Raw genomic sequence first — 15,869 nt, 5'->3', positions numbered from 1 at the left:
TATTATTAAAAGTAGTATACGTTCCTGCATTTGGTTATTAAAAAACACTGTTCCTATTACTACCCTGAAATTTTTCTAAAAATTTTTAAAGGAAGCTTATTTTTCAAGTTATAAATATAAACAGACCAAAACATAATGTCCAAAACAAAATAAAACAGAATATAAAGTTTTAAATAGCTACCTAAAGCTGTTTTACTTTAAAAAAATACCATTTTAAGCTAATTTTGAAAAACAGCTATTTTCAATGCTTATCTAACATATCCTTTTTTTAGTAGGATTTCTTCCTTGTTAAGTAGATTCTTCTTACATTGATAGTAAGTAGCTTTATATAGGATGAAGTGGCAATCGAATTTTCTTATTATGACAACAAATTTCAAGTTTTAAAATTCTAGAACAAGATTCATATAATAAAAATGTTGTTTCAGATCTGTTTTTCTCCCACTTATAGCTATTTCCAAGGAGTCACGAAGTTCTACCAATTCTCCTTTCTGTCTCTTACGTTCTGTCTTCAGTTACGTATAAGGCCTACTGACCCCATCCCCATATCATTATTACAATGTTTTCATAGTTTTTTTCTTCTTTTCAGAACATTACCACCTCCAATCTATTTAACAGAGAGCTGACAATAATGCTCTGCAAATTTAGATCCACAGTCTCAGAAATGAAATGCTTTTATACAATATAGATCTCCCATTGAAACCAAATAGCTTTTATTACCATTTTATACTAGGTATCTCCTTTTTAAAGATCTCAGGGTTATCACTTTAAAAATAAGGCTATTTTATTATGTGAACTCTGAATACTTACTACATGCATTTGCTTTGTCACTTAATTATGTTGCTTGTTTCATTACTTAATCTTTTCATTGGCACCTATCTTACAACCTTAACAAAATTGTAATCTCCTGAAGAGCAGTTCTATTTCATCAGGCGCTGGGTCTAATCATAATGCTATTTATGCACTCCAAGGCACTCAATAAATACTAGCTGACTTACCAAGTATTTAACAACCTGAAAATCTGTTTTATTTTTTACTTTAGTTTATAGATTCATCTATTCCACCTCATGATGTTAACTAAACCTGATCTTTTCTCTTTTACTCCATTTTTTGGGCTATATTTCTTCTTTCCAAATAAGAGGTTATTTTGTCATTTTTTTTTTCTTCCCTTAAGCCAAAAAGTTGGACAAAATCAAGTTCTTTGATTTAAAAAAGCATTTTAAAAAGGAGCTTACCCTTCTCATACGCAGTTCTTCTAATGCTTCCAGCAAACTTGATTTGAAATCTAATAGCTGAATAGAAAACAATGTCTCTGAAGAACTTTGAAGAGGAAAGGTGGATGATGCTGACTCAGTCTTAAAATCATTCTCCATATTAACATTTATTTCCTGTAATATAAAAAAGGTTTTAACTGAAAAAAATATATTTAGGTTAAGTAAAAGCACAGTTAACATAAAAACACAACCTATATCCCATAACCATCCAGGTTCAACATTGAATAACAGTCTGTCATCACTCCTATTCTGACCTTGATACACAAAATACTCAGCAACAATGGTCCTATTCTGTTTCTCTGTGGCTGAGGCTTTTTCTTTTATCTAATATCCTTGAGACCAAATTTCCTGCCCCTAAACACCTACAGGCTGGATTCCTAAAGTTACAGCCAAAGCTTGGCCCATTACTAATAGCTTCATCCCAAGATTAAAACAGACAATGTGTTTAATAAACTGTGCCTTGATAGGAAGCATTTTGTAAGGATGGTGTGAGTACTAATTAACAGCAATGCAATCTTTAAACCCAAAGAAGTTGGAAAAGGAGGACTGGAATAACTGCCTTTTATTACAAACCAAGGCATTTAAATGCCTTTCTGAATGCAGAAAATGTATGAATCAGGCAGTAAGAAACTTTTCTTTTCAACTTTTGATTTTAATAATTATCGATTCACAGGTGGTTGCAAAGAAATATACAAGGATTCCTATGCACTATTCACTCAGTCTCTCCCAATGTCAATGTCTTGTATAATAATAGTACAATATAAAACTGTGTATCTGACACTGGTACAACCCACAGAGCTTATAATGGTTCTGCCAGTTATACATGTACTAATATGCATATGGTCTTAATTATATAATTAAGTATATAATTATATATATAATTCTGTGCAAGTTTATTATATGATCAGAAATAAGGCAGGAATTTTAATTACCACTGCATTTTATTAAAGGTAGCATAATTCTGTGTATATAATTCTGTGCAAGTTTATTATATGATCAGAAATAAGGCAGGAATTTTAATTACCACTGCATTTTATTAAAGGTAGCACAATAAGGCAAGAAAAAGAAATAAATGGTATATAGACTAAAAAGCAAGAAATAAAACTGTCATTCATAATGAAATAATTGAGATTATAAAATATCTTTTTAAAACTACAGATATAGTATTAGAATTAACAAGAGGATTTAGAAAGCTAGAAGGAAATAAAAACAATATACAATAACCAACCATATTCCTATACACTAAGAAAAAAACATTTGAAATAAAAATATTTATAATAGCATCAATAAGTCTAACAAAACATGTGCATAATCTTTTAGGTAGAAAAATATAAAACTTTATTAAATAACACCTAAATAAATTAAGGGATATGCCACATTCATAGATTGGAAACCTCAACACTGAGGAGTCAATTATCCCCAAATTGAAAAACTTGATTCAGTGCAATCTCAGCCAAATCCCAATAGTTCTTGTGAAACTTATTAAGATAGTTTTAAAACTAATATGGAAACAAGGACGGTGGGTACAGCTCAAGTGGTAGAGTGCATGCTTAGTATACACAAGGTCCTGGGTTCAATCCCCAGTCCTCCTCTAAAAATAAACAAGTAAACCTAACTACCTTCCCACCTAAAAAATACAATAAAATAAAATAAATTTTTAAAAATTAATATGGAAATGCAAATGGCCAAGAATAGCCAAGATACTCTTGAACAAAACAAAGTGGGAAGCTTGTTACACAAATTATGAAGATAATAGCACTAGAGCAATTAGTGATAATGATGCAGGAAAAGACAAACAGACTTACGAACCAAAACAGGGAATCTGGACCCATGGATATGTGTGTGCATGTTTGTGTGTATGTATATGTATATATTATATCGAAAAGGAAGGACTATTTATTTTAAGTAAATATTCTGAAAAAGAATTTGAAAATGAATATATGTATGTATGACTGAAACATTAAGCTGTACACCAGAAGTTGACACACTGTAAACTGATTACACTTTAAATAAATAAATTAAATAGTTCTGGGATGACTGTACATCTATTTTAGAAAAAAAGTGAAATTTGACTCCTACTTCAAATCACACACAAAGATAATCCCAAATGGATAAAAAAAACCAATTCTAAAGGTAAAAGTATAATGCTGTTGGAAGGTAACACAGAATATATTAGTTGCTCTTGAACTAAGGAAGGATTTTTTAAACAGGACACAAAAAGGACTAACAATGAAAAAAAGACTAATCTATTGATTATTAAAATTAAGAAGGCCTGTTTATCAAAAGATATCATAAAGAGAATAAAAAGATAAACCACAAAGTAGGAAAAGTTATTTTTAACACATATAACCAAAAAAGGACTAATATCACACAATAAATTTTAAATATAATAAGAAAATGACAGATAAACCAATAGAAAAGTGTGCAAGTTATTTAAACAGGTACTTCATAAAAGAAGATATCCAAATAGCCAATAAACACAAGAAAATGTGCTTGGTCTCATTAGTAATCAGAAATGTAAAAATTAAAACTTCAAGATTCCACAACATACTCATCAGATAAGCAGAAATTTAAAAGTTGAACATTACCAAATATTAGTGAAGTGAAGCAATGGGAACTCCCAGACACTGTCAGTGTGTAAACCGGTAAAACCACTTTGGAAAACAGTTTGGTAGTATAAAGATATAAATCCTTCATCAGTATAACAAACCTCCTCAAAATATAATAGCTTAAAATAACAACCATTTAAAAAAAAAAAGTACTTCAACATAATAAAGTCCATATACGACAAGCCCACAACTAACATCATCCCCAACAGCAAAAAGCTGAAAGCTTTTCCTCTAGATCAGAAACAAGACAAGGATGCCTACTTTCACCTCTTTTATTCAATATAGTATTCGAAGTCCCACCCAGAGCAATTAGGCAAGAGAAATAAATAAAAGGCATGCAAATCAGAAAAGAAAAAGTAAACTGTCACTATTTGCAGGTAACATGATATTATATACAAAAACCTCTAAAGATTCCACCAAAAAACTGTTAGAACTAATAAACAAATTCAGTAAATTTGCAGAACAAAATCAACATACAAAAATCTGCTGTTTCTATACACTAATAACCAACTATAAAAAAAAAGAGAAATTAAGAAAACAATCCCATTTACAATTACATCAAAAGTAATAAAATACCTAGGAATAAATTTAACCAAGGAGTTGAAAGACCTATACAATGAAAACTATTAAGACACTGATGAAAGAAACTGAAGATGACACAAAAAAGTGGACATTTGTGCAATACACCAGACACCCCTATTACCCAGCAATTACTTTCTTCTGTATGTATCCCTACTCCCATTTTGATTTGTCAAAATCTTACCATCCCTCAAGGATTCACTAAAATAACTCTTCCTCCAAGAAGTCATTTCGGTCACTAATTAGACTGTTCCTTTCTCTTTGCTGAGCATTCATAACAGTATGTAACAATCTTAAAATACATCTTATATCTGGAGTCACTGTAGCTAATTCCCTAACATCTTCTTCACCATACAAGATTAAGCTAAACCAATTATGTAATCCCATTACCCTTGCCACTGACTGATTTATAAATGGGCAGGTAACTCAGTTCTGGCCAGAGAGATCAGAAGGAAAATGTATTATGAAAAGAGGCTTCTGAGAAAGTTTTCCTTGCTCCTAAGAATCACAGGAAGAAATAAGTCTTTTCTTATGCTGGATATTGTTTTATCTACTCTTAACACCTGGAACTGCTGAAGCCATATTTGACCACAAGGGGAGTCAGCTTGAGGGCAGTGAGGATGGCAGAGTAGTGATAAAGAAACTTGGTCCTTGACAACCCTGCTCAGGCATCAACTGTACCACACTGGTCAACCTCTACACTTGCATAAGATAATAAATGTCCTTGTTTAAGGCAGTTTCAGTCAGAATTTATAATTTGCTGCCAAAAGACTTCTAATCTATTATGCTACCATATATTTGAGAATCTATTATAACTATGGATATCGACATACGTTTACCAGTAATTATTGGTATACAAGACAATTCTTAAATTGGATGACCCCCCTAAGGGCAGGGTCATGTCTTATTTAATTTTCTTTCTTTGCTTTGCTTTGTTAAGTTTTAATTTTAACTGAAGTAGTATTTGCATTTGGTTAAGAAAAAAAAAGAGCTCATAAGCAAACATTGGAAAATAATGATAATCTGGCCCACATTTTCCCATTCCTGCTTCCCAGAGTCAGCTACCTTCAATTATTTTGGCTGTTTCTTCTGATATATACCTTGATATTTCTAAATAATGTAAATGTATTTCTTGATGTATCCATTTTTACTATATTTTTCATGTCCTGTTATAGTAATTAATTTAGCTTATATCACACACAATCACCACCACTTTCCCTTTTTCCATCTTTCCAACATATCAAAAGCACAATTTTTAGTTGATTTCAATGGTCAGTTTACACCAGTGGTGCTCAAAGGGTGGGAAGACCCTTTAAGAGGGGCTACAAGGTTAAAAATATTTTCATAATAATACCACAGTGTTATCTGCCTTCTTTATTTTTATTTTCTCATTAGCAAACAGTGAAATTTTCCATAAGCTATATGATACAGCAAAAGACTGAATGCTGAAGCAGATATGAGAATGCAGTAGTCTCCTTTTAAGCTAGACAGGAAGGAGATATGCAAACAGAAAACAATGCCTTTCTTATCACTAAATTTTTTTGTTCAGGAAAATATGTGATTTTTTATGAAAATGTCATTTCATGTTAAGATTTCATAATTCATTTTTATTTGAATAAACATTTTTAAATTTTCTCAGTTTTAATTTCTCATCTCATACAGAAAATAGCAAAAGACAAATCCCATATAAAGAACAGCTTTTTGAGGTCTTTGATTATTTTTAAAAGTATAAAAAGGTCTCAAACCCTTGAGAACTACTGGCTTAAATGATTAAAACTATGTAAATATTGTTTACTGCCAAGCCAACTCAAATATCGTATGCCTTTTTGAGTTTTCCTAAAGTTTTAATAAATATTGAGAATTTTTCCACTTATTTTGCTGTGTAGCTGCTGTTTGTTCTTTTCCAAATGCTCCAAAAATTGTCAATAATTTTCTTAAATTTTCAAAAACATCAAATGATTTTAGTCATGTCTCTCCCACATCCTTTCATTCTGTTGCTCCAACCTGGCCTAGTCTGGATGCACAACAACTGTTTCCCAGTTTTCCATGGACATTTTCTTGTTTTGGAACCTCTGTTTCCTGTCTCCTATGCTTTCCTCTTTTTTGTTTTTCTTGATGTTGATAAAGAGCAGCCCCCAATAACTTCCTATTGAAGGATAAACAGGAGCTAAATTTTTTCAATGTAAAAATGTCTGAAAATTACGTTATTCCAACCTCATACTTAATTGACAGTCTGGCCTCAGTTGTAGGAAAGTATGACTACTATTTCCTTAATGATATCCTTCCCACATTCTCTGTTCTCCCTTTCTGGAACTCCTTTTAATAGGATATTGAATCACATATGTTGATCATCTAATTTTCTTTTCTCTCCTATTTCTATCTTACTGTATTTTTGTTCCACTTTCTGAGAGATCTTCTCCCCTTTATCTTCCAATCATTCTGTTGAAATTAATGTCCAAGAGTTTTGTGTTACAGAATAGTGTTTTTTTAATAGCATCCTATTTTTGTTTTATGAACATAAAAACCTCTTATCTGGTGATGCTTTATATATTGTATATATATATTCTTACATAAATGTTTAATAGCCACAAATTCCTCCAATTCAGTATCCACACTTTGCAGTATGACTTTCTTGCTCCTTCTATATTTCTTCACCCTTTTGAATCTAGGTTAGCAGTATAATATTCTTTGATCAATAGAATGTGGTGGAATTGACACTATGAGTTCCAGAGTTTATGCTTCAAGAATCTTGTGGTTTCTGCCTTTGAATGCTTGTAACGCTCCCCAGAGATCACCATGCTGTGAAGAAATCTGGGATGAAATATCACATAAAGAGACCTAGGAATTCAAGCTTTTCCATCTGAGCTCAGCCCCAGGCAAACCAACCAATTAAATAAACTTGTATGAAAGAGCCTACATGAAATCAACAGATAAACATCCCAGTCAATCCACAAAACTATGAGAAATAATAAATTATTGTTATTCTAGCCACTAAGTTTTGGGTGGTTTGTTATTCACCAATAGATAACTAAAACAGAAATGAATACTGGAAATGGAATGATGCCATACAAAAACCTAAAGAATGTAGCACTGGTTTTGGAACTGCGTGGTAGGTAGAGTGGCAGGGAGACTATGGAAACTGGACGAGCACTGAGGAAACTGTTACTAGAGTTTGGGAAGATGACATGAAATAACTGGCCAAAGTACTGTTTGCAACAATGTGGAAGACAAAAAATGTACCTAATTAAAAGGTGGATATGACTAAGGAGGTTTCCAGGCAGAATGCTGGAAGTGTCAACTGGCCTTTTTCTTCCCCTAGCTGAATGTTAAAGGTATGTAACAACAGATAAATTAAAGAAGGAATTGTCCAAGTTCATTAAGTTGAATTTGCAGGAAATATGAAGGGCCCAAGATGTACTAGGTTGGAAAATAAAACCATTTCACATTTCCAGTCTCTAATCAACAAAAATTCTCACAGTAAGAAATAGCTCAAAATAAATATCAAGCCAAGGGTATGGGTGTAAACACCCTGTAATGCCTCAGAAAGTGCAAAGCAATCTTACATAAGAATCTCAAGTGCATTATTTCAGAGCAGCCTGATATGTCCAAAGTAGATAGAAGTCTTGAAAAGAATTATGGATGTGGCTCTGGAGAAAAAATTCATGGGAAACCCAGAAAGTGTTGCAGTTTTTGTTTGAGTTAGTTTATGGTTCTTTTGTCTTTTGTTTTTTAATGGTACTGGTAGGAGCATTGCCAGCTTGGACTAAAAAGGACCAAGACAGTTCAAAACCTAGTAGCCTCTGGGCCACCAAAGTTCTACAGGTAGGAAACAAGACTGAAACAGCTAGTCAGGTACAAACAGAGACCATGTCTTATGGAAAACGAAAAGCCGTTCAAATAGCTGAGCCAAGAATCCAGAGGTAGAGCCAAGAAGAGAACAGACTAGAGGAATACATCCAGGAAGCAGAACAGAGACTATAAAGAAAAACATTATTGTGTTTTTTCACATTACACAAAATACTTCACTTCTGACACTTTTGATCACCAAATGTTTTCCCCACAACAAGCACTTCTGTGACAGTGGCTGGGTGTCCTACAATTTAGTTCAATTCTGACACTATCTACCTAGAGATAGCGTCAGATCCCACAGGTTAAGGTTTAGTCCCACAAGACTGCGGCCACCACCACTTCAGATGCCAATCACAAGCCCAGGCTGTCACGTGTATTTCTGACCGACTGGCTATAAATAAGAGGCTTCCATGACCCCCTCCACAGGCTTGATTAACTTGCTAGAGCAGCTCACAGAACTCAGAAAAATCAATTTACTTACTAAATTATCAGTTCATTACAAAGGACATTTAAAAATGTGAATGAACAGCCAGATGAAGAGATATCTAGGGAGAGACCCAAAAGAGTTCTGAACACAGGAGCATCTGTCCCTATAGAGTCTGGAGTGCGCCACCTTCTCAGTACATAGATGCATGCTTGTTTACCTCTCTGTAGTTCCCTATAGTTGGGGGATTTTTATGGAGGCCTCATTACATAGACATGATTGATTAAATTAATTGGCCATTAGTGACCAAGTCATTCTCTAGCCCCTCTTCCTACTAGGAGGTCTGGGGATGGCGGGGGAGGACAAAGGAGGCCTGAAAGTTCCAATCCTCTAATTACATGGTCGGTTCCCCTGGCAATCAGTTCTCATCCTTAGGCAGTTTCCAAAAATCATCTCCTTAACATAAACTCAGCTGTGGTTGGAAGGGGCTTGTTATGAATAACAAGAAAACAGTTCAGCAGTTCCTTAAAGGTTTAAACATAAAGTTACCATATGACCCAGCAATTCCACTCCTAAGTATTCAAGAGAACATTGTACATCAGCGTTTACAGGAAAATTATTCATAATAGCCAACAAGTGGAAACAACCCAAATGTCCATCAACTGATGAATGTATAAGTAAAATGTGGCATATCCATAAAATGGAATGTCAGCATAAAATGGAACAAAATATTGACCCATACTACAATATGGAAAAACCTTGAAAACATTATACTAAGGGAAAGAAGTTAGTCACAAAGGGCCACATATTGTACGATTTCATTTATGTGAGATGTCCAGGATAGATAAATTCATACAGACAGAAAGGAGACTGGTGGTTGCTTAGGGCTAGGGGTTGGTAGGATTAGAAGGGAATAAGCTGAGATTGCTAATAAGTTTGGGGTTTCTTTTTAAGGTGATAAAAATGTTCTACAGTTGATTGTGGTTATACTTGCACAACTCTATATACTAAAAACCACTGAACTGTATTTATAATGAATGAATTGTATGGTATATGAACTATATCTATATAAAGCTATTATTTTTTTAATGGACTTGTATACCAAAAAGCTGAATGGAAGATCTAGGGAGGGCTTGTTGACTAACAGGTTTCAATACTGGGTGATCAGGTGGCAAGACAGTCTTCTCATTAGGGGACCAACTCCCCAGCATCAATATGTAGACATCTTTTCTCTCAGGCCTTTCACTTTCTTCAGAGAAAAACTCTCTATTTTCCTCTCCTGGAACGCAAGAGGAAAGGAAGAGGACTCCATCTGGCAGTATGCATTGTGACAGAAGTGTGACAGACAGGAGGTGAGGGTTCCACAGTTCAGTGGACAGATTTTTTTTCTCTATTTTCATTTGTAAGCCTATGCCTCAACCCTGTCCTCCACTGTGTCCAGTGTACTCCTAATCAGAAATGCCATGGTTCAGTTTTTCAGAGCACAAATTTCCCATCTCCTGTGGGGAAAGAGACTGGGAAGGTTCAACTATTCTATACAAAGATTTTCAACAAACCACCCTGCTTATGCCCAAGCCTTATTCTTGTCTTTGGTATTTGGTGCTTCCAAGTGCTGAGTGTACTTCCAAACTTTTAAGTCAGTCACCACTCCACTGTCTGCTTTCTGGCAGACACTGCTGAATCATCTCCTGCCCTCTCTTGTCCCCGTGAGTTAAAATTCTTCTTATGAATTTTAATGAAAGTGAGAAAAAGAAATGTATGTGGTTAACCCACCATGTTTAACCAGAAAACTCAAACGGGACTGCAAAACCAGCTTCCTATTTAATTAGAGGAAGTGTGCTGTGCATAGAACACTTTGAACAATATTAGTCCAAAAAAATACATGATGAATTGCACAGAGCAGATGATTAAAGAAACTTTAATTGGGCTCCGAGTAAATGCAGAGCACCTATGCAAGCTTTTCAGGATATGAGCTCACAACCTGGTTGGAGAGACAAACATGGAAACCAACAGTGTGATAAGCACTAAAATAGACACAGATACAAAGTTCCAATGAAAACACAGATAAGAAATAATTAATTCTATTCACAGGGCTTAAAGAGAGTGTTACAGAAAAAGAGAATAACCACTAGGCCTAAAATACCTTTTGGCAAAAACTATGGGGGAAAAATAACATAAGCAAAAATAATTATATGTTTATATTGTTTATCATTTACATAAAATATATCAATGTACCAATAGAACTGTCTATCAGACAGTGCAAATCTAGATGATTTGCCACTCAGTTTGGGGAGCCAATACTGTTATTATATTCACTACTGTAACTCCCAGAGTCTAGCACTATATCTAGCACATAATAGGCACCAAATAAATCTCCTTTCAGTTCAAAAACATACCAAATTTACTTCAGCTTTAATCTCTACATACTCACTGTTCCTCCTGTCTGGAATGCTCTATTTCCACATTTACATAGAATTTCCTTCACATTTTCCAAGTCTCAGCTCAATGTCACCTCTTCAATATCCACCACACCTCATCACTCTTCAATACATCATCCTGTTTTATTTTCTTCACAGCACTTACCATGACCCAAAATCATCTATTTACTTTGTTTATTAACGTCTCCTCCTTTAAAAAATTAACTTTGTGAGAGCACAATCTCATCTGTCTTGGCCATGCTGTGTCTTCAGCACCTAGGACAGGGCCTGATATAAAGTAATATCAGAGATTAAATAAATATTTGTTAACTATTTAGAGAATTTACCTCACTTTCCTGGTCATTGAAGGTATTCAGTTAGTGACCCCCTCCTATAGGCACATAAATAATCATTTAAAGAGCAACAGAATGGAAATCAGTTGATATTAACTGGTTATATGACTTCAGACAAACTGCTTGACCTTTCTGGATTTACTTTATTTTATCTCTAAATTTACTTCTAATTCCAAAGTTCTATCTTTGTGAAAGCTCTACCTTGTGAATGATTCCCAATGTATCTTTAGTCAACTCAAAAGTTTCCGCTTGCATTTTTTCACCTCAGATTTAACAAATCAAAATTTGCATTTCTCCCCCAAATCTTTTAAACTTCATTTTTGTCAGTAGTATCACATATTTTATTTAAATCTCCAGTGAACAGTCACAAAATCTTTTATCTCTTTCTTTCTCTTTGTCTCGGTCCCCCTCTCTCTCAGTCTAATTTTCACTCCCCTTCATCCCCTAAATCTAATCTCTAAATGGACCTGTTTGTTCTTCCTTCTAATTGGCCCTTAGATTCATTCTGCATCACTACTCCTACTGCTATCAATCTAGTCAGACCCTCATTACCTTAGACATGAATTACAAACACATTTTCCTGTTATCCTTTTATTTAATCTTCTCCCCCACTTCAGAGTGGGGGAGAAGATTATCCTGCATATTTTCTCCAGAATTATTTTTCAAAACACCACTTAAATCTCATCAATCTCCAAATCCAAGAGAGTTCCTCTTGTTTACAAATCAAGTCCAAATGCATCTGCCTGATTTGTAAAGCTTCCCCACTTTTTAGCTTTATCCTCCTGTTCAACTTTAATCTTCTTTTACACCAAATCAAAGTCCCAATAGAGGACCAAGATATCCTCTAATATAGTTTCCTTACTGTCTCCTACCTAATCCATGCTCACTCCCACCTCTGTACCTAGAATAATTTTTCAAATCCCTCCCATCTAAGTTCTACCCATCTCTTATGCCCAGTTCAAGGACCCCTTTCTCCAAGAATCCTTCCCTGACCAACGTACACTTCTGACTCCTCCATTCTATAAATTCCTGTTGAGTGCTTAAATTCAATACTATAAAGTTTAACAATAATTCACTAGTTGTTCTATGTGTGTTCCATCTGACTCTCCAAATTGGACTTTTCTTAAAGGCAAGAACTGTCCTACATCGCTTTCATTTACTACCCTACAGCATTTAATACAGTTCTAGGCACAAAGTAAGTACTCAGCGAATTAACTGGCAATTAGAATAGTTAATTTTTATACAGCTTCTTACATATTACAAAGCAATGTCACCTGTATTTTTCCTTTGATTCTTAAATTGCTTCTCTGAGGTTTGTAGGTTATTACTTCCTACATGGTATAATAATAAAAAAAAATCATTGAACTTAAATTCCGAGGCCTAAACTTGAGTAAAAATTTGACTGCTTTGTCAACTGTAACCTAGGGAGGGAAAAGACTAATTTTTCTGAGATTCAGTTCCCTAATCTGACGATACTCTTCAAGTTTAACCCAAAAAGACAGGCTCATATTTTAAAAGATCAGCACTATTAAAGGCTTTAAATATATTTTTAAATGGATTAATAATCCCAACCTGTTAAATTAATAAATAATTGGGAAAAGAATACAGGATAAATCAACAACAATTAGGTCAACAATTAGGTCTAATTTCATTTTCCAAACTATTGAGACCTTTAAAAATATTATACATAATAATAATGTTTAAGTATTAGTAACATTTTATCAAAAAGCTTTATTTCTTTTAATAGATATTACCTATTACTTATATTCCAAAAGAGATTTAACATAATGTGATGTCTTTAAGAGGCTCACTACATTTTTATTTCTGATTGTTATTACTAAAGAAGGCTAAATTATTTCCATCATAATGCTCCTTCTATTTTATATGGGAAGTCAATGTCAAAATATTATTCATTTATCAGAAATACAGTTTAAAGTGCATTTATTTAGTGGCCTGGTATTTGTTTCTTGCTATATATATAACACTACTTGTCCTAAATGCTCAAAGTTCAAAATTATTAGCAAAATATCTGCAAAAATTTGGAATAGTATCTTTATGTTAAGAGTAGAAAATCGTATTACCTACTTGTTAACTTCAATAATTAATAGTGTTAAACAACAAAAGCAATGAAATAAGTCAGTGGTTCTCAAAGTGTAGTCCCTGGACTAACAATATTAGGAATACCTAATTCTAAGGCCTAACTCAGATCCACTGAATCAAGAACTGGGGGTGGGGTCTAATAATCCTGTTTTAACAAGTGCACTAAAGTGTGAAAAACACTGATACAAGTTAACCTAAGCATGAAATACTTCCTTGGTCACTAAACTTTTTAAAAATATATAGGAAATGTAGATTTTAGATACCGTCTAGGAAAGGATTTGTTTCCTGGTTTTAATTTACCAAATGCTGATAAAGAAGACTAGATGAAACTATGAGAGCTGTAATCAGGCCTCAATAATGGAAATGAGGTTTGAGATTAACAAATGTTGGCCACTATATATAAAAAGAGATGTTTTAAAAGTTTCTGCTGTATAGCACAGGGAATTATGTTCAATATCTTATAATAACCTTTAATGAAAAAAATATGAAAACGAATATATGTATTTATATGCATGACTGGAACATTGTGCTGTACACAAGAAACTGACACATTGTACCTGATGTTACTTCAATTTAAAAACATGGAAATGAGAAACTTGGTGACAATTCTAATCTTTTGTATCAGAGAAAATTAATGCTAAAGTACCCACAAATTTGCAAATATTCCCAAAATCAGACCCAGAGTAAATGATTAAGAAGATTTAACTGTTTCCCCATTTGGTACACTTTTTAAATTTATAATCAGAGTTAGGAGTGTTATAGAAGGAGCAAAATAAGCAAGGCATATGGGAATCAATCCAGTGGTATTAAGTTTATAAAAACTTTGTTCTAGCCCAGAGATTTCTAACTGGTGTGCTAGGACAGTGTACTATGAGTAAGTTACAGGTTTGAAAGTCATTACTCCTCTCAGTCACGCAAAAAGCCAGGCACAGCCTAGGAGGGCCAAAGCACCAAGGGATGGTTGCAACTGGTCAGGAGTAATTTTGTCCACATGCCCCTCTGCACTGTACAAATACTGTGTTATCATTTTTCAATTGTGCCATGATGTGGGACATAAAAAAGTAGAAAGCACTCTTCCAACCATTTCTGCTAACTCAGTGAGTGGGATGCCTCCAGTTGCAAATACAGAAAATTAGCTTTAAAAAGAAAAGGAAATTTATTGGAGTGCTGATTTAAAGACTAGAATTAGGTTTGGCTTCAGGCAACCAAAGTGACCAGCACCTAGATTCTTTTAATTTTTGCTTATGCTCCCTTGATGTTGGCTACATTCTCAGTTGTCTGTCATTTTATAATGCCAAAATAGCTGCAAGCAGCTATGAGGCTACACACTTCCATGTCCTTTTTCTAGCAAGAAAAAAGAGAGCCTGTGTCCCAGTAAAAGTCCTAAGGTTACCTATTTGGGGCTACTTGAGTTACCATTCCATCCCTGAACCCAATACGGGCTGAGCTCAGGATTGATGGAAGCACAGTTCAACAAGTTCAACCTTGGGAGCTGGAGATGAAGTCAATCCAGGTTAATCCCACAAACATCTCATACCTGAGAAACTGAGGAGGACTACGTAGGGAAATATCAGGTACTGTCATCAAGAAAGAGGAAGAATATATGTGGGTCAATAAACTTTCTATGATAGCTTACCACACATCTCTAAATGAACTAAAATACAAAATAAAACTGACTGATTTTCTTCTTTAGATTAAAAGTGAGTCCTGCACTAGTGACCTAAAAAATGTGTGCTAAAATGACATGTTTTTACCTATCAAATTAGCAAAGTTTTTTTTTTTTAAATAGTATTTAGTACTGGTAAAAGAATAGCAACACAGGCATTCAAACAGTTCTGGTTGAATTATAAGTGTAAACATTCTTTGAAAAACAATTTAGAATATCCCAAGAGTGATAAACTATACAGATATAGAATGACTCCACTTTAAGAATCTAGTCAATAGAAAAAATCCTAAATGCAGAAAAAATTTCGTGTTAACAGATGTCACTACTAAATATTTGTTAATAAAAACAAGAAAGGAAAATTGGAAACAACCTAAATGTCTAGCAAAAAGAAAACAGTAAATTACATTATCACTACCTGATGAAATACATGCAGCCACTTAAAAATGAAAATATAATACAATAACTAATATTTGTTGAGCACTTACTATATGCAAGACACTCTCTTAACAACTTTATGAGATATTAACTATTGGTATTTCCATTTCAGAAATGAAAAAAAACAAGGCAAAAAGAGATTAAGTAACTTGCCCAAGGTTACACA

General features: G+C 33.9%; 1 protein-coding gene across 1 annotated transcript in view; it reads right to left on the bottom strand.

The window, feature by feature from the left end:
- CCDC73 (coiled-coil domain containing 73) overlaps positions 1-15,869 on the bottom strand; it is a 101,726-nt gene that overhangs the window by 74,919 nt on the left and 10,938 nt on the right. Inside the window, exon 2 of the mRNA XM_074372202.1 lies at positions 1,233-1,385. Coding sequence (XP_074228303.1) covers positions 1,233-1,370 — 138 coding nt within the window. The 5' untranslated portion in view covers positions 1,371-1,385. The remainder of the gene's footprint in view (positions 1-1,232; positions 1,386-15,869) is intronic.

This window comes from Camelus bactrianus, chromosome 10 (assembly GCF_048773025.1).
Source record: "Camelus bactrianus isolate YW-2024 breed Bactrian camel chromosome 10, ASM4877302v1, whole genome shotgun sequence".
Lineage (NCBI taxonomy): Eukaryota > Metazoa > Chordata > Mammalia > Artiodactyla > Camelidae > Camelus > Camelus bactrianus.
Note: the sequence above shows the minus strand (reverse complement) of the source record. Positions and strands in the feature narration are given on the sequence as shown.